The 24,485-nt window shown below is 48.7% G+C and overlaps 3 protein-coding genes across 11 annotated transcripts in view; all 3 read left to right on the top strand.

Annotated features, from left to right (window-relative positions):
- EXOC6 (exocyst complex component 6) overlaps positions 1 to 7,528 on the top strand; it is a 92,719-nt gene extending 85,191 nt beyond the window's left edge. For 4 of the 9 annotated variants that reach the window (XM_061348986.1, XM_061348983.1, XM_061348992.1 and 1 more), the window contains 3 exons: positions 5,404 to 5,516; positions 5,925 to 5,936; positions 6,398 to 7,528. In XM_061348986.1, the coding sequence (XP_061204970.1) occupies positions 5,404 to 5,516; positions 5,925 to 5,936; positions 6,398 to 6,530 (258 nt within the window). In that variant the 3' untranslated portion in view covers positions 6,531 to 7,528. The remainder of the gene's footprint in view (positions 1 to 5,403; positions 5,517 to 5,924; positions 5,937 to 6,397) is intronic. The other 5 variants (XM_061348989.1, XM_061348984.1, XM_061348990.1 and 2 more) reach the window with 2 other exon arrangements.
- Positions 7,529 to 7,867: 339 nt separating this feature from the next.
- LOC133209981 (cytochrome P450 26C1) lies at positions 7,868 to 16,190 on the top strand. The gene is made up of 6 exons (XM_061348981.1): positions 7,868 to 8,521; positions 8,597 to 8,821; positions 8,951 to 9,226; positions 10,860 to 11,015; positions 12,786 to 13,292; positions 13,574 to 16,190. Exons 1-6 carry the CDS (start codon positions 8,330 to 8,332, stop codon positions 13,934 to 13,936), a joined length of 1,719 nt encoding a protein of 572 aa, XP_061204965.1. The 5' UTR covers positions 7,868 to 8,329; the 3' UTR covers positions 13,937 to 16,190.
- A 1,566-nt stretch (positions 16,191 to 17,756) lies between these two features.
- On the top strand, positions 17,757 to 20,780 carry LOC133209955 (cytochrome P450 26A1). Its single transcript, XM_061348933.1, has 7 exons — positions 17,757 to 17,961; positions 18,140 to 18,364; positions 18,463 to 18,750; positions 18,871 to 19,020; positions 19,322 to 19,456; positions 19,657 to 19,809; positions 19,994 to 20,780. The coding sequence occupies exons 1-7, from the start codon at positions 17,773 to 17,775 to the stop codon at positions 20,333 to 20,335; spliced, it is 1,482 nt and encodes a 493-aa protein (XP_061204917.1). The 5' UTR covers positions 17,757 to 17,772; the 3' UTR covers positions 20,336 to 20,780.
- The last annotated feature ends 3,705 nt before the right edge of the window (positions 20,781 to 24,485 follow it).

Here is a 24,485-nt window from a genome sequence, read left to right as displayed (position 1 = left end):
TAAGAGATTGCTATAGCCTTTTATATAAATATACATAAAACCTTTTCTTTTTTCGAAGTGGTGGTTTTTTTAGGAGAAAGAGCTAATGTTAGACATAAAAGGCATTTAGAAAACGCATGGAATTGAACAAAAACTTAGAAAATCAAAGTATTGTAGGGCATAATTCAAAATACAACTGCAGAACAGCAACTATTAACTTGTTATCTATAATGTTACAAGCATGTCTGTGACTAATAATGTGATGGTTTGAAAAGGCAACAGTATTTCATATACAGTAAAAGGAATCTGTAGTGCTCTGATCTTTGGCACTGGTGATTCCAAGATGTTGGATAAGAGTTCCCCTTCTGTCACACCTTTAGAAGAGGCAAATCCTCTAAATAAAGCAGAAGAGCCTATCCTGTCTATCCTGTCTCTCCTGTAATTGTAAGTGGGCAGTCTATTGGACTCTCTCTCTGGTGTACTAGAAAGAATAAAGCTTATTCCTTTTTTGGTGTTTTTTTTTTTTTGTTTTTTTGTTTTGTTTTGTTTTGTTTGTTTTGGTTTGGTGTTTTGGTGGGTTTTTTTGTAATGACTCATACACAGGTACACACACTTCTCTGCAAATTATTCCTGGCCAGAAAAGTTACCCTTGCTCCTAGGGAAGCATTTTATGCTTCATTATAAAATGTCTTTACTTATTTTTCATGGTTGTTATGGGATAAAGAGAGTACAACAGTGCCATTGTTCTTGCATAGTAGAGTACATATCTACTTTCTTAGGTGTTTCACAGTATTTTAGCTGCATGATAAGCTGGTTCTGACACAGCACCCTCGGATGGCTCCTTAGGTGGGGCTGAGTGGCTGACTAAGAATCTGCACTGCCTCCAGACTCTGAGAGCAGCAGGAGAAATTGCCTTTCTGGCTGGTTTGAGATATTTCCCGTACATGTTGACTTTGAAAAGATGTATGTGCAAAACATATTGTTCCTATTGTAATTTCAAGGCAAACAATGAACATTCTAACCTTGAAGAATTCACAACCCACAGCTCCAGCATGAGGACTACACTGAATGGATTTTGACTGATTTTACAGGCAGGAAAATATTTATTGGCAGGACCTACTCTGTGCATTTATTTCTCTTGCAGCAGTGCATCTTATGTGGACCATGCCTTGTTAGACAATGCATCTCATTCTCAATTACTGTTTCGGTAATAGCAATAGTCTTAGTGAATACAGTAATAGTACGGAAATGTTACTTTAATTTGGCCTTTCATAAGTTGATTTTAATTGCCAGAACATGAACTGCTGTCACAGAACCAGCAAATTCTCCTGTACTGAGAAGCCGTGGGGCAAGCTCACCTGAACTTAAAGCTCCTAAATATTTTTTGTTTGGGTTTTTTTTAATTGTAGCTGATTTTTTTTTTTTTTTTGGCAAAATGAATGCATTTATGACTGGACTTGCCCTTGATACAATTTCTCTTTTTCCACTTTAGTAGTAATCATGGTATTTAAAATTGCAGAGATTTACAACCTTCTTTTATTTCAGTGGAACTTAACATATCCCACATATTACATCGCTGTAGTATGAGTCACCTCAGCATGTCAAGCCAAATCCACAAAGTTATTTTCATTATATCTTCACCTTGAGTACCATGTAACATTACCAAAGGCTGTTCCCTCTCCTTGTGGTTTTTCACACACCTAGTCCCTGTCACATTATGAGATCATTTTAATATGCATCTATTTTGAATTAAAATACAGCAAAAATATAAGGAAAATGTTGTTTTTGTTTTCTTCTCTATTAAAGAGCTGGCCAAGTTTTCATTATGAAGTTCATATAGCTATCTGTTTCCATTAATTAGAAACCCAGACATTTTGCATCTTCATGTTCTTCTCTTTTTTCAATAATCTTTCTGGATAAATTTCAAGATAACTTTATCCTTTACTAAAAAGCATTTACTAAATGATTAGGTAGGCCAGCGCTTCATTATCAGCTTTGTCTTTCCAACAGTATGTTCAAATCACATGAAGTAGCCCAAATATTTTTCTGCATCTTTGAATAGATGGCCTCTCTTCCTGACTATATGACTATGGCCAGGACACTTTAGTAGAGTTCTTTTTATATAAGGAAGAGAAATTCAAGTGCTTCATTTCAGTAAGGCACACTTGTTTGTAGCAAAAATCAGGAAGAAACAGAATAGCAGCAGTGGTAGCAGACTGCAGATCAATGAAGGTGAATTTGGGGTTGTGCTCCTGGGAAGTTTTGTATGGGTAAATGGAGGTTACTTCCCATACATGTGTGATGGTCCTTGTACCAGTAGATCATTTCTGCTAGGCTGTCCTTGCTGCTGTTGACTGCTCACCAGCCTGTTCCCCTTGCAAAGTGCCTACATTGACTGTACATCTGCCAAGTGCCAAGTCAGATGCAGGTGGTATGAATGGCCAGGACACTGATCCAAAGAGCTGCACACCAGGCAGCTCTTGCCCACCCACAGCATACAGTACATGCTGTCAAAGCCCATTACATGCAGCAATATGTGACAATGCAGAACTGCGGCTGTGAGGAGGACAAAACACAGAATGTGTGATTGTGCACAGCAGCAGTCCAGTCTCCAGCAGTGTCTGCTGCTCCCTGTCCCATTTGCTGCAGCAGCAGGGCACATTTGTCACACTGCAGCTCCTGAACATGTGTGCAGAAGGACAGAAGCAAGCTATAATTGAGTGGCATGTGTCATTTGATTGCATGTCTCTTGTCCTTTGTTTTACCTGCAGCATGTCGTGACGGCTGCTTTAACTTAGATTTATTGCATGAGGCTGGTTGTGTGTATCTTTTTGACCAAGTGTGGAGCAGGGAAGAGGCTCTGGGTACATCCTGCTTGCCAGTAATGTCCCTCAGGGTGTTCACTCTTCAGAGCCAGGGTTGTATTGGAATGCAGAGAATATACTTTATGTTCCCTTGGGACAACATTGTGTTGAAGAGCAACAGAGTCCATGGTCTATTTAGAGCCCTACATAACTACCTGTGCTTGGTCAGGTGACAAAGGTGAGGTGTAATCTTCTACCCCAGCCATCACTATCATTGAGATGTCCCAGAGCCATGACACAATCAGATGGTTGATTCAAGCATTGGAAGTATGGTATGAAAATTCCTCATGATATTGGCAAGAAAGTTCCTTTAAACTTGTCAGCGGTGTAATTGTACCAGACATCAATGGCTTGGGGCTGCATGTTGTTAACAGGGTACAGAGCCTTGGGGTTGTTTAGGATTTACCCAGCATCCTCAATTGCAGTGTTACAATAGGGATAAGAAAGAAAATCTTTTGCCTTTGGTTTGCTGAGGACAGCTGCTGCAGGAGTATTGTCATGGTCCTTCCTGAAGTGCCATCTTCCACATGGAGCCCATGACAAGTGGCATTGTAATTAGTAGTAATTTATGAATGCATTTTATTTGCTTCTCTGTAAGACAGAGGAAGCATGAAATCTCCAGATTATGTAGTTTGGATTCACTTTGTGTTGTGCATCTGCCTGGCCTGTCTTCTCACTCTTTTGATCACGCTTTTGAATATATCATACAGCCTCTACGAGGACTGCGTATTACCCACTGTTGAAACACAGGCACTAAGAAGTGATGGTAACATGCAGTAGCAACTAAGGCTGTGGGTTTCACAGATGCCACTAATTCCTGAGTTATCAGAGCCTTCTCAAGTCTGTTTGCTTAGTGGCATACATGTAGTCTTCAGCCCAGTAGGAGAGTTGATGGTGCCCATCCTGAGAAAATGCTTTGTGAGAAAGAATCATTTGCATTTGACCTTGATGGCTATCATGAATATGTAGTCAGTAGAAAGTGCAATAGCATCCTTTCTTTCTATATACCTTCTCCCCATATGAGATAAATATGAAATCTAGATGTCACTGAGGTTTGTAATGGTCCTTGGGGACTTTGGAATGACAGAGCAGTAACTCTCAGAGGTCTGCTATAAAGCCAGGAAATGTTACTGTGTGTTCATAAAAGGCTATACTACAAATATGGAAGGACTAATTAATTAGAAAATAATTTCTTTAAATTAGACACTTTATTTGAAAATAACTTAAGAAAAGGGTTAGGAAATGGAAAAATTGAAGGAGAGGCATATAAATGTGAAGCTGTGAAGACCAGATATATACTTTATTTTGTAATTAAGTTGGTGTTACAATTTTAGGGATGAGCATTACTGGAGAGCTGTGACCTTTTCCCAGACTGAGGAGCCTGAGTAAGGCGAGGCTCTCAGAGATTCAGTCCTTTGCTTAGAGAAGTCGGAGGAGTGGGTGCCTGCTGCAGCTCTGCCTGCCAGAGCAGGGGCTGCTCCTGTTGTGTCCTGGCTGTAACAGCTGTGCTCTGGCTTAGCAGAAGCAAATGTTTGAAGTGGACAGGATTCCTTATTTAAACAGAAAAGTGGTACAACTTGCATCAGTCTGTTACCTTCCTTAAAGTAGTTTTGTTATGGAATATCCTGTTCCAGCCCACTTTTGCAAGCGATGTAGCATTACTGACATAGCCTCTGGGCAAGCAGGGGCTTTGGATTACACTGAGGACCCAGCTCAGCAGAGCAGCCACGGACACTGTGAGCCATGGCAAAGTGTTGCTAATGATTTCACATGCTCACCTTAACAGTATGTGGCTAACACAGCACAGCCTGGGAACAAGCCCACATTAGCCGTCGGCAGCAGGACAAGGCCAGGCATCAGATGGGAGGGAAGCTGGGACACCCGCCATTAACGTCAGTGGGAGTTGGCCCTGCCAGCCTGGGCTCCCACCAAGCAGAGCTGCCTGTAATGTGCGCCAGGCAACCTGAGCAGGGTACCCAGTGGTGCCTGGACTGCACCCTGTGATGGCAAGGGGGAATTAGGCATTGAGGGCTGTGGGGGTGCTGACTGCTAGGCATCATGTCCACTTATACAAGCAGACTGTTCTATTGAACAGCAGCTCCGAGAGGGTGAGTTAAAGGCCTGATTCAAAACTGCAGCACTGTGATTGGAGGCTTTTTGTTTCCCCATTTAAGCATTTGGAGTTTGTTTGTGCCAGGTGTGCCATGGGCTTGGGCTGAGTCATGGGGATCAGTCACCATGGAGAGTGCAGCAGGAGCTGTTTAATTCACTTAGCTGAGACTACCTGCACCTCTCGTTTAAATTACTGTGAGCAGCAACAGGCACGAGTATCCCCTTTTTGCTCCCCACGGTAAAGCAAGCTTCTGAAACACTCAAGCCTGTAGCCATTAGCATCCCTGCCTAGGGCCGGACCTGCACAACCACCTCTCAGCGCACGGAGGGAGGCGGGAAGGCGTTAAAGAGGGAAACGGGCAGGTGAAGGGACTGTCGGCCGGGCCTGGGCCGGGCCTCCTTCCCGCAGAGCCGCTCGGCGCTCCCTCACCCGCCTCTCCCCACGCAGCTCCTGGACCTCTTCATGGTGTGGGACTGGTCCACCTACCTGGCTGACTACGGGCAGGCCACCTCCAAATACCTGCGGGTCAACCCCAGCACGGCCCTCACGCTCTTGGAGAAGTAAGTGCCTGGCCTGGGTACGAGTGTCGGCGCGGCGGGCGCGGGGCCGGGCCGAGAGCCGCAGCCCTCCGAGCTCGGCTGCGGGACAGGGGCAGCCTGCCCGCCTCCAGGGAGCTGCGGCCAGAGCCCGGCGGCAGCGCGTCGCTGTCCGGTGCCGGGGCTCCGGTAGCAGCTAGCGGCTGCCCGAATTGCCGCTTCGGGGAAGGGAAGTGCGGGAGGTTCGCGGTGGTAAAGCCGACGCGAGCGTTTTCGGCTGGCTCGGGTCGGGGGGCAGGGTATGGGAGGCGCGTTGCCGCCGGCCGAGTGTCAACCTGCCTTTAAAACCTGCATCCAGATATGGAGTGGTTTAAGGGCATTTTCTAACGGTGTTTTCTCTCCTCTCCTGCCTGCGGTGAATGTGTTTTGCAGAGTTCACAGAGGGTACGTATCGCCTATCCTGTTACACAAATATTGTTGCTTCAATTTATTTTATTCCCCGAATTTCGTTTTAAAATTCATTGATGCGGGAGATCAGCACCACCGATATCCGGTAATTTATCGGCAAAAAAAAAAAAAAAAGCATGCCGTTTGCTGAGTCTCAATTTACCGTGGAATCAGATGAGACTCACGGGTTTGCTTCTCTCTGAACGCAGTTGGTAGGGTCGGTTTCCTGCCGAAGTTGTATTTGCTTCATACTTGTGAAGTAATATTTGTTAAAACGAGTTCCGCATTGCGGAAGTTTAATTTAAGAACACATAGATAACAGGTTTTGTAATCTTTTGGTTCTTATTAGCGGAAAGATCAAAAGAGGAACAAAAATAAATCTATTTAAATAGCCGGATTTTTCCTTTTCAAGTTACGTTTCCAACGTCTCTGTGTCGCTTGCTTTTTTATTTCTGCAGAATGAAAGACTCTAGCAAAAAGAACAATATTTTTGCTCAGTTCAGGAAGAACGATCGTGACAAGCAGAAGCTAATAGAGACTGTAGTAAAGCAACTTAGGAGTTTAGTGAATGGTATGTCCCAGCACACATAGGCCTGTTACATCGACTGTTTCTCATCATGCCAAGACATATTTCTTAGCCACTGTTTCTACCAAGCAAATAACGATATCAGTTGATATACATTAGTTTGACCAAGCAAAGGAAAAATGCAGTCAATGGCTTGTACATGGAGTCTTCAGCAAACAATCTTTGTACGTATTTTTAATGGATCGAATACTATTTTGTATATTGTAAACAAATGGTGACAAATGAGACTGTACAATAAACCCCAGATCAATTGTATTGTACATGGAACAGCTGAACTGTAAATACATTATTTAAATATCCACAGACATGGTGTCCAAAATTTTGCTCTGAGTAGGAATTTTCTGAGAAACAATCTCATAGTTGCTGTTTTCTGGATGAATCCTAATTTAATGTTTTTCAAGCATTGAGATACTTGCATTTTCAGATGCTGCCTATTGTTTCCCTGCATTAAATGTATATTAGCCTTAAAGTGATTGGACATGATTTTGTATACCAGGTTTTGTAGCCTGGAGGTATGAAAAAATCATCTGATTTTTAGTACCTTTGAAAACTACTTGAGAACTAAACTTAATATTTATTTAGCATTAGGGCTTATAGGCTTTGTTCTCCAAAAGGGTTTAATCTTGAGGTTGTGAATGTAAATAACCATTTGCGTTCTTTATTATGTGACATTTTGGTTTGGGTTTGTTCCTCAGGGTTACTATTTCTAACTGTACTTTTGTAAGATCCCGGATTATTTCCCCAGGTTGCAGTAAGGAATAGATTTGCCACTGCTGGTTTCGTGCTGCATCTGTTTGTCAGTACATGCTTTCTACCGCCAGACCCATCCCAGTGATCAGCATTTCGTCCCACCACCGGTCTCTTTGCACTGTCCCCTCCTGGCTATTTTAGACAACAAGAGAATGTCTGACAAATACAAACCAAATGGAACATGTAAAAATAATGTACATTTTCGCTGTATTTTTAAGTTATTGACGGTCTAAATACAGTAATATAAACCTCACCCGTACTCCTGTTTAATTTCTGTTTAACGCACCTCAGAGCCGATTTCCTTGGAACCTGTACAGGTCCCGGCTCTTTGGTGATGTACCCCCGGGGCAGGAGGGCGAGGCAGCCCCGACGGGGGGGGGGGGGGGGGGTGGGCCGGGGGAGAACGGGCTGCAGGATTCCCCCAGCTGCCGGTGCGGGGCGGCGACGGCGCCCGTGGAGCGGGGCTGGGACGCTCCCCGGTCGGGGGGGCCCGGGACGGGACTCGGTGCCTCCGCCGGGCGACGGGAGGGGCCGGCCCGAGTGGGGTCCCCGGGGGACGCGGGGCGGAGGGGAGACCCTGCACCGAGGGGCCTCTGTCCCGCCCTGAGGCTGGCGCTGGCTGGGCCGGGGAGAGCAGTGGTTGCTAGCTCCGTGGCGTCGGGGGGACACCAGGCCCCCCGCCCCAAGGCGAGAGGAGAGGGGCTGCCTCGACCGGCCCCGCTCGCCCTGCGCCCGTCAGTCGCTGTCCCCGGTTCTCCCGCTCCAATCATCGCACTTGGCCGCGCTGCTTAAATATGCAGCGGATACGTCATCTCCGAAGGTGGATCGGGCGTAAGTGGCCAATATCTATATAAATGTGGCCGAGGGGCTAACCGGCAGCAGGAGGCGAGCGGGGCCGGGAGGGCAGCACCCAACAGGGCCAGCCGCGGAGCTCACGTCGCCGTCACCAGAGTTTGACAGCCGCCGGGGCCGCTCCCCCGGGCCGCCCGTGCCCTCGGGGCGGGGACCCGCCGCCACCCCGCTCCCGCCCCGTCTGCTGCCGCCCTCGAGGAGGATGCCGATGGGGCTCTCCTGGCCCGAGATGGCGGCGCTGTCGCTGCTGGCCCTGGCGCTAATGATCATCCTGTGCCGGTACCTGTGGGCGCTGCGATGGAGCCTCAGCCGGGATCGCGGCAGCGCCCTGCCTCTGCCCAGGGGTTCCATGGGCTGGCCCTTCTTCGGAGAAACCCTGCACTGGCTGCTCCAGGTAAGGCGCCGGGGGACGGGGCCGGATGGGAAGGGGCTGGCGGGAGCCCTGAGCTGACCCGCAGCTTGCCCCCAGGGCTCCCAGTTCCACAGCTCCCGGAGGGAGAAGTACGGGAACGTCTTCAAGACCCACCTCCTGGGCCGGCCGGTGGTGCGGGTGACTGGTGCTGAGAACATCCGCAAGATCCTGCTGGGTGAGCACACACTGGTCAGCACACAGTGGCCTCAGAGCACCCAGATCATCCTGGGCTCCCACACCCTGCTCGGCTCCATTGGTGAACTGCACCGCCAGCGCCGCAAGGTGAGCCTCACAGCTGCCCTGACAGCACACACAGCCCAGGCAGCACCTCCTGCCCAGGCCTGAGCCTCGGTGGCACATGGGACCCCTCACTTTAACCACCTGCCTCTGTTCCATCCCTTCTCCTCCTAGATCCTGGCCAGAGTGTTCAGCCGCGCTGCCCTGGAATGCTATCTGCCACGGATCCAGAAGGTTGTGAGCTGGGAGCTGCGGGGCTGGTGCATGGAGCCGGGCTCCATCGCAGTTTATTCTTCCGCTAAAACCTTAACTTTCCGCATTGCAGCTCGGATTCTGCTGGGGCTCCGCCTGGAGGAAAAGCAGTTCAAGGACCTGGCCAAAACTTTTGAACAGCTGGTGGAGAACCTCTTCTCCCTGCCCCTCAACATACCCTTCAGTGGGCTGCGCAAGGTACTGCCGCCTGCCCTGCTCCCTCTGCCTGGGGGCAGGGGCCTGGCACCCGGCGGCACAGACCCTCTGTCCCCAGGCCCACCAAGGCGCACTTCTGATGGACCATGACATCTGCAGCATGTTCTGGATCTGAGACCCTGGTGTTTTGCCCATCCCAGCTGTCTCGCCTTCTCTTTGTGCTTCTCACCTGCTCCTGGTTGGCTTTCAGCTCATTGTAGAGCACAGGGCTCCTCTTCTTGCTCACACCATGTGTTACCTCTGTTGGCTCTGGTTAGTTTGTCATGTCTGGTCCTGTCCCATCTCATCCTGCCTGGACTCATGTCAGCCCATGGCAAAGGAGTCTGGGAGCATGGGCACAAAGGCAGGTGGGCACAGTGCACCTCAATTTAGTGCTCCCTGTGCACGTAGAGCAGGCTGAGGACTTGAGGCCCTCTTATGGTCCTTGGTTTCTTGTCCCCTAGCAATAACGAGACAGCAATAGGGTCCTGGAGGCAATCATGGCAGAGGAACAGTCTCCTGTGCCTCTTTCAACCTGCAGTTTCTCCCCTGCTGCTCTCCTCCTCTTTGCCTGCCTCCCCACAGTCCTGCTCTAGCTATCAGTCCTGTGTCCCACCCCCCCTCTCCCATTTCAGTCTACATTCCCTCCTCTGGCTTTGGGTTCTCCACCCTTGCCACAGCTCAAGACTCCTGCCCCTTTTAGCCAGATCTTGCTCAATGTCCCATTTTCTACTGTGAGCTCTGTCTCACCAGCTCACCTTACCGAGCCAGTCCCAGTTCTCCCCAGCCTTCCTGCTGCTCCTCCACCAGTTCAAAGCTCTTTTTTTCTCTGCCCAGTTTCCCTTAGCAGGTTGTCACCGGTGTGAGCTTTCATCCCCCATCCCTCCCTGTCCTCTCTACAGGCAGCCACAGCTTGCCTGGCCCTAGACCAACTGCTTGAACTTGCATCTAGGTCCCCTTGTCTTTCCCCTTGCTCCCTGCCCTGTTTCCTTTGTCCAGCCCTTCCAACCTCAATTCTCAGCCTTTGTATCTTATTCTCAACATCTGGTCTGACCATTTTTCATCCCAAATCTCTGCTCCTTCTGGCTTTTTCAGAAGCCATCTTGATACAGAGCCAGACACTCTGACTACATCCATCCCACTGTGCAAAGAGATTGCCCATCTCTTGATCTGTTGAGAGCAGTGCAACCAGAGATGAGCTGGGTGTGACTGGTGTATCTTTATCTACTATACCTTGGCAAAGCAGCTCATTTGCTTCCATCTCAGATGTGCCTTTCTGCTTGGCCTGTTTTATTAAGTTGCCTCTTTTTTGTCCCTTTGGATGAACTTCTTTTGGACCTTATACAACTGTAGGTTTGTTCAGCACAGATGCCTCTGGACTCAGTACCATGGGTTTACTGCTGCCTTTTCTTCTCAGAGTTTTCCTGGGACCTGTATTTGATTCACAACAGCAAGGCAACAGAATCTGCAGCAATTCCCCCTAAACTGCTGCCTCTTGCAAGGCACTGGGACTGATTAAACAGTTCTTGCTGTTACAGATCCGGGGATTAAAGATTGCCATACTTGGGGTTCTCCTATCTGTTGGTAGAGGGGACTGGTTCCTAAGGCTCTACTGAACTATGTGTGCTTCCCACAGGGAATTAAAGCACGGAACATGCTACATGAGCTTATGGAGAAGGCTATACAGGAAAAACTGCAGAGGAACAACCCAGAAGATCACAGTGATGCCCTGGATTTCATAATAAACAGTGCCAAGGAGCATGGCAAAGAATTCACCATACAGGAGCTAAAGGTAAGGAGATTCCCCACCTTGCAGTGTCCCTTCTGACTTGGTGGCTGTTTGAGAGACCTGGGCTGAGGGGCAGGGATGGGGTTGTTGGGAATCCAATGTCAGCCGCTGGCTCCTGCCATTCTCTTACCATCTCTGAAGACACCATCTCCAGTGCAACTGAGAAAGCCTGAGCTTGGCAGGCCTGTATGCTCTGATGGGATTGTGCCTCTGCATTAGAAGACAGCTGGTATTTAAAAAAGGAATTAATGCCTCTTCTACCTTTCCTCTTCATGGCCACCAGTCTTCAGCCTGCCTTAGGATGCTGGTAGGGTTATATGGCAGCTCCAAGGCTCTGTATGTTAGTGTGTACTTGGTAACCACCAAAATACTGTGCTGGAAATCTTTAGAGCTAGTTGTGTGCTCCTCAAACAGCATCTGGCATAGCGCAGCATGCAGTTCATGCCACTGTATTCCTTGGGGCTGCAAGCCGAGAAATCTCTGAGATGATGTACTAAAATGGGTCCAGGGATGGAATGATGGATTCCAGGACATACCATATCACTTCATCATTAATTACATCATCTAGCTTGTGGATTGCTATGATGCGACATGACACATCACTGTGATTTATGGATGAACCAAGTAGTCCTTACTGAGCCAAAACTACCAACTGAATATGAATAGTATTTTGCCAAAGACCCTGGTAGAAAATTGTACCGTATCATTCATAGCTCCATGTCACTTGGTGTCAGTGAATGACACACTGCATTTATATAACAAGGTCTGAAGCAATTTTGCATGGGTACAGCAACTGAATATAGTTTAAAAATAGTTTTACCATTTATTTAGGTATCTAAGGAAAACTCTCTAAAGACTAATGTTTGATAAATATTTTGTAAAAGTGTAACCTCTAAATTGAAAATATTTGAAAAGCTTTACAGTGGTTCTTAGCTACAATTAGAACCAGTGTATATTCTTAAGGTAATTCTATTATAATTATTTAGTATATTATTTATTCTAATAGAATGTTTAATTATAATTATTTTTAAAAATAATTGCCAGGTTCAAAAAGTGATTAAGATTGATTAATTTCTGTTAGTATTCACAGGGATATTACACATGAATAATTACATGATCTCTCATCGTGTCACAGCTTATGTAGCCACAGTCAGAGGCTGATGCAGGGAGGCTGTTACTTCAAATCACAGAGTCTGCCCTAAATTTGTTCCATGTTACTGAAATGTCTTGGGTTTTAATTGCAAGTGGTAGAACTGAGAGATTTCTTTTCATCTGGGTCTGCTACCTTGTATATGTAAAAATTCCTGCTAGCGCCTGCAGGAGGTGTGACAGGAGTCGACAGGGATCTGTTATTTCAGAGGTTTTATTTCAGCTGAAAGATGCCCTTGAGAGTTGCACCTTGGCAAATGCCTCTAGTCCAGCCGGTATATAGCGCTGGGGGCCAAAGAAAAGAGCAATCCTTATTACATTGCCCCTGACCTTACCGATCTGGGAGAAAAGCTCAGAAGAGCTGAATTAAGTTGATGTGTACTCATCTCAGCCGTGTTTCTGCTTCACTCACTTGGCAAGTGTTCGTCCAGTTTGTACAGAAATGGAAGAAGGGTGGCTTATTTTGGTCTCTGCCAACTCAGGGTGGGTGCAGGTTTGTGGAGAGCCAAAGGGGGGCTGAAGCCCCCTGCATAAGGACAAAACCTGCAAAAGATGAGAACAGTCTGAATCACAACCAGTTTAAAATGGCATTCAAACTTGTCAAAACATTCTTTCCTCTCCCAGGAGTCAGCAATTGAGCTCATATTTGCTGCTTTTTTCACTACGGCTAGTGCCAGCACCTCTCTGATCCTCCTGCTACTGAAGCATCCCTCAGTGATTGAAAAAATAAGGCAGGAGCTGCTGTCCAATGAGATGTACCAGCAGTGTGAGAGCTGCCCTGTGGAACACTGCCGGGACACCCTGACCACCCAGAGCAGAGACAGCAAGAGGCCACTTACCTGCCCCATGGCCAGAGATGCTCATGAGGACCAGAGCCAGCCACCGGGCTCAGCAGAGGCAGGCTCCCATCAGCCCAATGCCCTTCCAGAGCCTACCTTCCCCCAGAGCAGTCCCTGCACTGGTCCGCAGCTCCAGGCACCATCAGGGCAGAGCTGTCGCTGCCCCTCAGGTATCAGCCTGGAGAAGCTGAGCCGCCTGCGCTACCTGGACTGTGTGATTAAGGAGGTGCTGCGAGTGCTGCCCCCAGTCTCCGGAGGCTACAGAACGGCACTGCAGACTTTCGAGCTAGATGTAAGTGCCTCGCACGCCAGCGGGGTGCTGGGGAGCTGCTGCCTGCCACTGCCTGCGAGCTCCCTGTATCCGGCACAGTGGTGGTGCTTGGCAGTGTAGCACAGGGGAAGGTGGCACTCGGCAACCTCTGGGAGTCCCAGCTGGGCTGGGGAGAAAAGGAACTGTGGAGCAGATGGGTAATGTGGTGGGGCTGTTCCCCAGCACCCTGTGCTCACTCTTCACTAGCACAGCTGGCTGTACAAGTATATAATGCTCCTCTCCTACCCTATTTTTTTCAACAGGGCTACCAGATCCCCAAAGGCTGGAGTGTCATGTACAGCATCCGTGACACGCATGAGACAGCTGCCGTCTACCTGAGCCCCCCTGGTGGCTTTGACCCAGACCGCTTCAGTGCCACCCAGACAGAGGCTGTGGGCCGCTTCCACTACATCCCCTTCGGTGGCGGGGTGCGGAGCTGCATCGGCAAGGAGCTGGCACAGGCCATTCTTAAGCTGCTGGCCATTGAGCTGGTCAGCACAGCCCGCTGGGAGCTGGCCACCCCCAGCTACCCTGCCATGCAGACTGTGCCCATTGTGCACCCTGTTGATGATGGGCTGCAGCTCTACTTCCACCTCTTGCAGCCTGGCCAGAGCAGAGAGGGGTGAGCCAGGGGTATGCCGCCCCTTTCATCCCTGGTGTTGATGTCCCTTCATGGCTGCCAGGGGCAGTCTCTGCTGTGCCCGTGGCACTGAGTCACTGCAGAGCAGAACCCCAAAGGTCTGATTTTTCGCATACTGGTGTGCAAGCCAGTAGGGAAGGCCCAGCAGAGTTCTGCCTCTGAGCATCAGGTGGGGACTCAGCCCCAGCCCAGGGGCAAAACCCAATGAAGATGCTGATAGGGAGCATCCGCCATAGGTGCTCAGCCAGCCCTTTCCTCACACAGGTCTCCAGCCACTGGGGTGAGGGTGCAAAATTCCCAGCCCTACAGCCAAGGCTCACAGAGCTTTTGTGTCATGTGGTTATCTCCTGGGTATGTTATAGTAGAGGCAGGACCGACATCCTGCACAGTGTAGCTTTTTAGGTGTAAATGGAGGGAAGATGATGAGGCTTTGTGGAAAAACACAATCCAGGACTGCCCAATCCTTAGCACCAGCTCTAGCTAGAATAATAGGGTGAAAAGTGTATTTTACTGTAAATATATAACCTCATTCCTGCGCTCCCCACTAGAGCTGGCACAAAGCAAACATGTCTCATTCACCCAGTAGTGGTAGCCATGTATGTTGTGCATCAGCACCATGCTGCTGCTAGGGGTTTGCTATGAAGCCCCCTTCTGGGCTCCCTGCAGGATGGGATCCCCAGCCGCAGCCTGACTGAGGGATTGGCCTGAAGCAGGGGATGGGGCTTTGGGGAATAAAAACTTGGAAAAGGGACATTTCTGAATGTGTCTGATTTGTGGCAGAAAGTCCTCTGTTCCTGATGGTGTTCACACTGCAGAGGGGGCATCTGCAAAGTGACATGCTGCCTGGCTGGCCAGACTGGCCGTGTCACCTCCTGCAGCCTGCCTCTGCCAGGGAAAGTGCCAAGACAGCAGCTCTGTGGGTCCATCCAGGGGTAGTATCTGGGGCTAAGCCTGGATGCTGAGGGAACCTTTTTAAGTGGCTTTTGAGTACCACCTGCTTTGCTGAGAGACAGGGTATTTCTCTCCCATGTAAAATGAAGTGAGTCCTGTTGCTTGCACGGAGAACAGAGCTGGGCTCAGGTCCTTGCTACACTGCAATGTGTTAGTAAGCTTCTTTCAGCTTCACCTCTGCTCCCCACTGTCACACATCCTGCGTGGAAGCAGTTGAGAAAAACATCCACCTTGTCTTTCCTGTGTGTGTTTTGGGCTTGGTGGCACAGTGTGCATTGGGTGAAAAACCAGACACAGCTCAACCTGTTAGGGCAGAAAACTGGCATGAGGACAGTATCCCTCTGGAAATGCTCTGGAGAGCTGCCCTGTTATTGGCCTGTTTCAACATCAGGCTACAAATGATCTTGCCCTGGCCAGTCCCCCCTGTACCTCCATGCTGGAGCTCTGCAGCGGGGCATGTACTGCCGTTAGCTGTCAGAGGGCTGCACAGCCATCACAATGCTACCTGAGGCAGAAATGTGGCTCCCAAATGTGACAGGTCAAATCTGGAAGAGGTTGAACTGCAGGGCTGAGTTAAGTGCTGTTGGCAGGTCGACCCCGTAGTGAACCAAAGCCTCTGCCCCTCCTGACCTTGTCCTGAAAGGTGAATCTTTCTGGCTATCGGAGGTGAAATCAGTAGGTGGTGGCTGCAAGTGGCAATGACTAACTTTAATTAGCAGGAGCTGCTGGCGTGGCTGTGACCCGCGGGCGACGCAGGCTCCCACCGCGGGCAGGGCTGCGGGACTGAGCGGGGCCTGCAGCGCCCAGCACCGGCCAAGGGAGAGCTTAACAATTACCCCGAGCGCTAAAGAGCCCCGCAGCCACCCGCTGGAAAATGTAACACGGATCTAGTTAAAAAAAATAAAAGGACTTGAAACTGATTTTGTTTGCAGATAAACAAGAGCATTTACAAACGACGTGTAATGATTGTTACTTGTAATCCAAGTTTGTTCATATTAGGCTGTTAATTTCTTGACCCTCTTCCAAGATGTTTTTAATTATCCCTTTCACTCTTTACCATTTGATTCTTTTCGAGCCGATGGCTGGGGAATACACAGCTGGGGAGATAATAAAGCCTTCCTGTGGCAATTATCGGTGCTCAGGCCACCGTATCTCGTTATTTTGATAGACAGTGAACTTGGCGCGGTTGCCGGCCGGGTTCACGCAGATGTCACGGTCTGTTGTAGGTCACAAGCAGGTCAGCGCCCGGCAAGGGGAGAGCGCCGGGTCAGGGCCCGGCCGCCGCTCCCGGCCAGCGCCGGCCCGGCCCCGCGGAGCCGCACAGGACAGCGAGGGACTGCGCGCCGCAGCGGGAGAGGATGTACCCCAGTCTTGGGCAAGGGGGGGAAGGAGGCGCGCAGACCCGCTCCCGCGCAAGGCATCGAAAGAGGAGGTAGGGTCTCGAGTGATGCGTTGATTGTCAGGAAAATAATAATTAAAAGTGACATCTCCCCCTCCCCTACACAAACGCACACAGAGCTTCCAGCTTTTATTTAGCTTGTCTGGGAGCAAGAAAACAAAAATAACAGGGAGGCAAAAGAAGAAGAACGGAAATTAAGAGGAAAAAAAACCCAAATCAAACAAAATGTCCCCAACAACAAAACGAGCACGACAGTTTATTGGTAACAACAGTGCCCGGCGGAGCCCCCCGCGACCCCATCCTTCCCCTCCGCGACCCTGCAGCTGTGGTCCGCGCCAGGCGCTCCTTTCCTAGCGACCGCGTTCCCCGGACGGCGCCTCTTGCGCAGGGACGCAGCGGCAGCCCCAGCGAAAGCAGCCTTTCCGCAGCCCCGCCGGCCGCTCCTGCCAGTAGACGCTGCTCCTCTCAGGAGAGCAGCCATCGGTGCCTGCCCGCCGTCTCCAGGAGGGAGTCTCTCGGCAATGGGGCAGCCGGCAGGGTGCCCGTCTGGTGCTGAGCGCCTCTTCCCGGACGCTGCAGCCCCGACGGTCCCGGAATGCCGGCGAGCCCCAGAAAAGGGCGGGCAGCAGGTCCCGGGGAGAAGAGCAGGGCACGGAGGGTTTGGTGTTTCCTTTCCTCGCTCACCTCCCTTTCCCTCAGTGACCCGCGCTTGAACCTGCCTCGGGAGGCTGAGACGGACTGCAGCCCGCGGCTCCTTCCTCCGCGGCAGGCAGAAATACAAGCCGGGCCTTTCGAGGTGAACGAGAGGACAGCGGAGCTTCCTCTACCGATGTGGCGGCACATCTGCGGCTCCGTCCGGTGGCCCGCCGGGCTCTCCCACCATGGGGGACTGCCCGCTCCGTCCGATCCCCAGCACTGGACCGCGGCTCGGGCCGCTGGCTCGCCGTTCCCAGCCGGCGACAAGAGCGGGTGGCCGAAGGAGCTTTGTAGCTTGCGGAGCGCAGCGGCACCAGCCAGGGAGTGTCCCCGGAGGTAGGTATCCACGAGCAGCAGGATCCCCGGGTGCTGGAGCAGGACATTGCTCGGTGCAACCTGCTGGTCTCTAGCGAGCATCGGCCATAAATCCGAGGAGATGGCCGGTCCCCAGCTGTCGAAGGCATCCGCTGCCCGCTCGCTGAGAGCGGTGCTGCGGGAGCGAGCCCGGAGCGGCGGCCGCCGCGCCCGGCAGCACCTTTACTCCCCCGGTGGCTGTCTGCGGCTGGCGGGATGCGCCGCGCAAAGCAAATAGTTAAAGATTTCGGGGGGAGGAGCCAGGCTACAATCCGCAATTAAAGATGAACTTTGGGTGAACTAATATATCGACCAAGGTAGGGTGGGCAGCAACCTGGGAAGGGTATAAAAGGCGGCCAGCGGCGAGCCCGGCCCGCGCACTCGGAGCTCCCGGGGGGCCAGGCTGGACTCGCTCCCTAGCCATGGGCTTCTCCGCCCTGATTGCCAGCGTCCTGTGCACCTTCCTTCTGCCCTTGCTGCTCTTTCTGACCGCTGTCAAGCTCTGGGACCTGTACTGCGTGAGCGGCCGCGACCCCAGCTGCCCGCTCCCTCTGCCCCCGGGCACCATGGGGCTCCCCTTCTTCGGGGAGACTCTGCAGATGGTGCTGCAGGTAAGGCGAGGTGATGCCGCGGGGAGCGGAGAAGTCCTCGGCTCCTCCTCTGGCTGCAAGGGAGGGGGAAGACCAGCAGCTTCGCCGGGCTCCCGTGCCCAGGTGGGAAAGAGGTGCTTTTCATGCTCCTTTCTTCGTTTAACATTTATTTTGTTATTCCCTCCCTTCTCCCGGGCAGAGGCGTAAATTTCTGCAGATGAAGCGAAGGAAATACGGCTTTATCTACAAGACTCACCTATTCGGGCGGCCCACCGTGCGGGTGATGGGAGCTGAGAACGTGCGGCACATCTTGCTGGGCGAGCACCGGCTCGTGTCCGTGCAGTGGCCCTCATCGGTGCGCACCATCCTGGGTTCGGGCTGCCTCTCCAACCTCCACAACGGGCAGCACAAGCACCGCAAAAAGGTACGGCCCCGACGGCGGGCGGGGAGCGGGTGCGGGCACCCCGGGCGCAGTGGCTGAGCCTGTGTCTCCTTCCTTCTCCTCCTTGTCCCGCCGGGCAGGTGATCATGCAGGCCTTCTCCCGGGAAGCCCTGCAGCATTACGTGCCCGTCATCCAGGAGGAGGTGAGTGCCTGCCTGGCGCGGTGGCTGGGTGCCACCGGGCCCTGCCTGCTAGTGTACCCCGAGGTGAAGCGCCTCATGTTTCGCATCGCTATGAGGATCCTGCTGGGCTTCCAGCCCTCTCAGGCCAGCCCCGACGGCGAGCAGCAGCTGGTGGCTGCCTTTGAGGAGATGATCCGCAACCTCTTTTCCCTCCCCATAGATGTGCCTTTCAGTGGGCTCTACCGGGTAAGGCTTGGGGGGGTGCGGAGAAGAGTGGTGACTCTGCAAACCAGGGCATGGGAGAATGGCCGGGAGGGATGTCAGTACAGCTCAAGTCCCATGATGTTCTCCCTGCTGCTTGGACAGGGCTTGCGGGCACGCAACATCATCCATGCCAAGATAGAGGAGAATATCCGTGCCAAGATGGCCCGCAAGGAGCCTGAGAGTGGCTACAAGGATGCGCTGCAGCTGCTTATGGAGCACACACAAGGCAATGGGGGACAGCTCAACATGCAGGTGAGGTTCCCCAGGGCCAGATCTGTTTCTTTCCTCCAGTCCTTCTGTCAGCATTACACTTATGTTTTGGGGCCAGAACGAGAGGGCAGGAGGTGCTCCCTTTCCCAGCTTGCATAGTGCACTAGTGTGCAGAGGCTGCAACCAAACTGCTGGATAAGGAGCCATATCCACAGGGAGCATAAGCGTCACCCCCATCCTGTCTGCTTCAGTCTGGGAGTGATGCACAGTGTTGTACAAGTGGCAGAATGGGCCTGGTAGAGATACTATGTTCAAGCCCTGTTTTACTCCTCCTCTGTGTCAGGAGCTGAAGGAGTCTGCTACAGAGCTGCTGTTTGGGGGCCACGAAACCACTGCTAGTGCTGCCACGTCACTGATTGCCTTCCTAGGGCTCCACCATGATGTCCTGCAGAAAGTGAGGAAAGAGCTGCAGGTGAAGGTGCGTGCCTCTCTCAGAGCCACTTTACAGGAGGGGGGCAGTGGGAATGTACCTCCAGGAAAGGTGTCCCAGACTGGGCTCCCTCTGACCCAGCTGGTGCCCTGCTTTTGGGGGGAGACAGGTAAACACCGTTTTCTGAGGGGTGCCAGGAGCCCTACCTGCCTGCTCCACAAATGTCATGGCAGCATCTTCCTTTCTAGGGGTTACTGTGCAGTCCCAACCAAGAGAAGCAGCTGGATATGGAGGTCTTGGAGCAGCTGAAGTACACAGGCTGTGTCATCAAAGAGACCCTCCGGCTGAGCCCACCTGTTCCTGGAGGATTTCGGATTGCACTCAAGACCCTTGAGCTAAATGTAAGCAGGGCTTGGGCTTGACTCCTCAGAGCAAAGTCCTAGTGCATTCATGTAGCCCATCCACCTTTGGATGACCTGCAGAAAGCTAGGAGGATAGGTGGGGTGCACCAATGTGTCCTGTACTGACACTTCACCTTATCTAACACAGTATGCACTTCTTGTCTCCTTTCCCTTCTTTTGATAGGGTTACCAGATCCCTAAAGGTTGGAATGTTATTTACAGTATCTGTGATACCCATGATGTGGCAGATCTCTTTACCAACAAGGAGGAATTTAACCCGGATCGCTTCATGTCTCCATCTCCGGAGGATTCCTCTAGGTTCAGTTTCATTCCTTTTGGTGGTGGCTTGAGGAGCTGCGTGGGCAAAGAGTTTGCAAAAGTCCTTCTGAAAATATTTACAGTGGAGTTGGCACGGAACTGTGACTGGCAGCTGCTGAATGGACCTCCTGCAATGAAAACTGGCCCCATAGTGTACCCTGTCGACAACCTGCCTACCAAATTCATAGGTTTCAGTGGCCAAATCTGAGAGCTCAACACTTGCCTCTGGCTGGATTTCTCCATAGCATCTAATGTGTACATAGTAACTTTTTATAGTAACTATTTAAATTTGTAAATGTACAATAGTTATTTATGACTTCAAATATTTCAAAAGGCTATGATATTTTTTCCCCAAGCACTACAATTATGGGTCTCTGATTCATAATTAGATAATGTTATTTCTATAGAAATAAGTTTTCCCCTATTTAAGTCTTATTGAAAGCTGGCCAGCTAAGCATTTGAAGATGTTTCACAATGGTGTATGTATTAAATATTCTTAAAGACATTTGAAACAATGGTAACTGGCTACTCATCTGAATTATCTAAAATGATTACTGTTTTGGAATGTTTTCAGTATTTCAGTCTAGATCTTATGTTTAATGTGTGAATTTTGAGTTTGATAATAAAGTTTATTTTTTATGATCCTCTATGAAGATCTGTGTGTATGCTAAATAGTAGCTTAATCAGTGGGTCTAAAGGGTTTGGTCATAAAGTCAGATCTGCTTTTGTGAATGCGCTATTTCTATGCTCATAACTCTCCTGCCTCCCACTCCCAGTGTGGTTCTTACTTCTGAATAGTAAATTGTTTTAAGTTTTAGCTTGTAAGTGTCAAGAGCAGTGCAAAAACATACGCGTGCTTACTGAAGACAGTATGGAGTGATAGCAAGTCCTACATGTCTCCTTGTCGAGCACATAATCTTGAGCCATAGTAAATATGAAAGTAAAGAGGAGCAGAAGATTAATGTATTACAGGAGTCTTTGTAACTACAGAAAATAGGTTGAGGGAAAAAAACCCCATAAATGTCCTCTCCTCCCATATTCCTGCTGGCCTCTGTAAACAGACCGCTGGATCTCGTTCTGTGTTGAGTTTGCTGGCTATGAATCTTTACTTATGAAGGTGTCTCTTATCAGTTGGTAGAGCAAATAAAATCTGACGATTTCTTCTTGAAATGCAACAGCTCTGACTAGGTCACAGATAGAGCATGCGTTTGGTTTAAGAACTTCTTCCTGGAATTCAGCAAAGTGAAAACTAAAAGGGAGGCACTAATGTGAATTGATTAACAGGGAATCAACTGTTGAGATGCAGTTCCCCAGGGGTGTGTAAGCAGGGCAGATAAAATGCCCTAGGCATGACCTCTGTTTTGGCTTAACCATAAGGTCTTCCCCCCCCACCCCATTACTACACCTATTAGTCTTCCCTTAAAAGTCAAACAGCATAGGCTAGTTTTATAAACATCTACAAAGTAAACCAATGTAATTCAGTGTCATGAGTACTTATAGCACAGCATAGACTAATTTAATATTCTGTTTGCTTCTGGAAAATAGTACCTTTTTCATTATGGTCTCCCAAGGTCAAAATTAAGGATGGAGTTAAGTTGCTCAAAATCACTGCAGGTGTTTAATAGCGTATATGAGGTTTTGGATTTATTTTTTATACTTTTTTTTTTTTAAGGAACGTTTTTAGAATATATTTGATGTGCTTCCAGCTAACATTTAAAATACATAAGCTTTTAATGTAAGACCTTAGATACAGCCTATGCATGAGCATGACTATCAAGACATTTCAATTTTTGTAGTCTTAAAATACAAAAGATATTTTTAAATCATGCTTTAGTCTTCTTGGCAATGTTTAAAATCTTAAATAATTTTTACTATGCAGACTTCTTGTACCGTTGTGTTTTCCAGGGGTTTGATAAGTGATCTCAGTTTAAGATGCCTTATTACAAATATAGTAACATAAAACTGCAAACCTTGTTCCTGATTTGGAGGTGACCTGAAGTCTAGAGACCAGGAAGACTCTTGCCTTGGTATCATTCATTAACATATGCCTTAACATTACAACATTCTACAAATGCAAATAGATGCTGGTATTCTTTAATTTATACTAAATTGGTTTTTATTTTTTTTAATTGAAGTCTTATATGTGGGAACTTTTTTAGTTTACATTTTGTTTTTATAAAGAATGGGTATCTAGCGCTGTCTGGACATATGGAGAATATGAACACTCTTTCATGGTGTAAGTCTAAGGTCATACATGCATTTATGTTTCCTTTTTTATTTTTGAGTCAACTTTTTAAGTCTTTTACGTTTAGAGAAAAAAGAAATCATCTATTTAATTTTATATTGTCTGGACATCTGGGGGTACATCCTTGGCTGTTGTAAATCATGACAATGTAACTGATGTTAGGCACTGCCCCTGTATAATTTGTAGTTAAATGGTCTGTCACTGCTGTGTAATTTAGGCATCTCAGAGCTAGCTTTAAACAAGCCATCCCAATAAATGGTAGCAGCGTAGCTGCAGTAATATGGAGCTCAGTGTGGGTTAATTGCTAAAATATTTACCCAACTTCTTGAGCAGGTTTTACAACCCCTGCTAATCTCCTCTGTGCAGCTGTTATTTTGACAGCTTAGATGCTGGCTGCAGACCAGTTTCAGGTGAGATCTGGTATGATCATGTAGCTTTGCCCACTCAGCAGCAGCAGCTGGTGTGGGCACATACTGAGACTGTGTGGCTGATATTTAGGGTCTGCCTAACTCCTGCACCTTTGGCTTCTACCCCTTTTGTTATGATGGATCCATGAACTTATCTTGCTGAAAAATTATCTACCAAATAATAGTTGCTTTTTGGGCAGACCAGGTCATCCATCGCTCCAGCTCTGCATGAATGTTATTTATTAGTGCTGGGGTTCTGCAGCAGAGATGAAAGAGGCAAGAAGCAGCCACACCAGCCTGCTCCACTGCTAACGGGTAGCTCCTGCAGCCATGCTCTAGCTCTCCTTTTGCAAGTGTTAACCATGTGCTGCTGAAAGCCACTTGTGCTCCAAGGCTCACAAGCTGAAACACATTAAAGGGCCAGATCTGGTGAGGAGCTCTCACTCCTTTTAACTGGGCCTTTTTGGGGTATTTCATATTCCTCCTCATAGTTAACCTGTCATTTAAAAGAAAAGTATTTGACAAGTTCTCCCTCTGGAAAAATGCACACAGTTTAGTAGGTGCTATCCTTTGGTCCTGGAGTAAGCCCTGATTATATGTATGAAGCGTGCTGTTTTTTCTCTGAGAGTAAGGTGGGTTACTGGAACCCACACTTCTCCTACACCCACGTGAATGTATGTAAATATGTGGTTCTTAACAACATACATTAATTCTTGAATAAAAATAACATTAAAGAATGACATTGGTATAAGTTGACATTGAGGAATGCTACTTGACAAATCAATTCCTGATTGAAAGAGAACAGTATTAATGGATAAGGTCAGAAGAGGTAATAGTGAATTTTGGTAATGGTTATATGAGTAAGAAAAAATGTGCAAATGAATGCTAAAAACTCCCTGGAAAAAAAAATAATTGATTAATCAAAGATAATTCTATCAGTTTTATTTATTTTGTCCTAGTGAAATGAGAGCATGTTACTCTCATGTGGCTTTCAGGAGTTACACTAGGAAAGGATTGGCTTTTTTCTTTTGATTTTTGAAAGCACTTGTTGAAGGGACAGTATAATTTGAAGCCCTGCATACTTAAGGTTTTGCACTCACTTTTCTGACATTTTCTTTTTTACATGAGTCTCTTCCTAGACCTTGCAAAATGAGAGGCTGACAAGGTTGTCCTTCTTCCTACCCCATTACAATCTATTATGTTCTTTTATTTTGGTCAGTGATTTAGAATAACCTTTGGAGAGGTACCAGGAAAAGTACTTAGTAATATGTACAGTATTCAATTTTGGGCTTTCAAGTGGTATTTTCCTAAGTGCCATAGGAAGTTTTTAGAGCTGTTTTTACAAATCTGCATCTAGTAATCTTTGAGAACAGAACACGGTTGTGTTTTTTTAATTCTACACATTGGCAGAAGTGTTCAGGGTGGATGCTGAAAAAGAATACGCCCTGGTCATTTAAAACGAATGTGCGTAAAGTTAGACCCCGAGATCCATCCTTCTCTCTTTTTAAGCATTGTAATTTATTTTTATGAGGTATAAATTCTCAACATTTTCTGTCTGTCTCAAACGGAGCTGCACTGCTTAGCCTCCCTGAAAATCCAGCTACTTCAACTTTGTCCCAAGAACAGATTAAATACCCCAAGTGCAAGCAACCCATTGCAGATTTTTTTTCCCTTAAAATTACTATACACCATCTTTCCTGTAACAG

Source organism: Neopsephotus bourkii, unplaced genomic scaffold, assembly GCF_033783945.1.
Source record: "Neopsephotus bourkii isolate Nb327-2 ecotype Australia unplaced genomic scaffold, CSIRO-AGI_Nbou_v1 NB_379, whole genome shotgun sequence".
NCBI classification, from domain to species: Eukaryota; Metazoa; Chordata; class Aves; order Psittaciformes; family Psittacidae; genus Neopsephotus; species Neopsephotus bourkii.
This window is presented reverse-complemented; position numbering and strand designations above follow the sequence as displayed.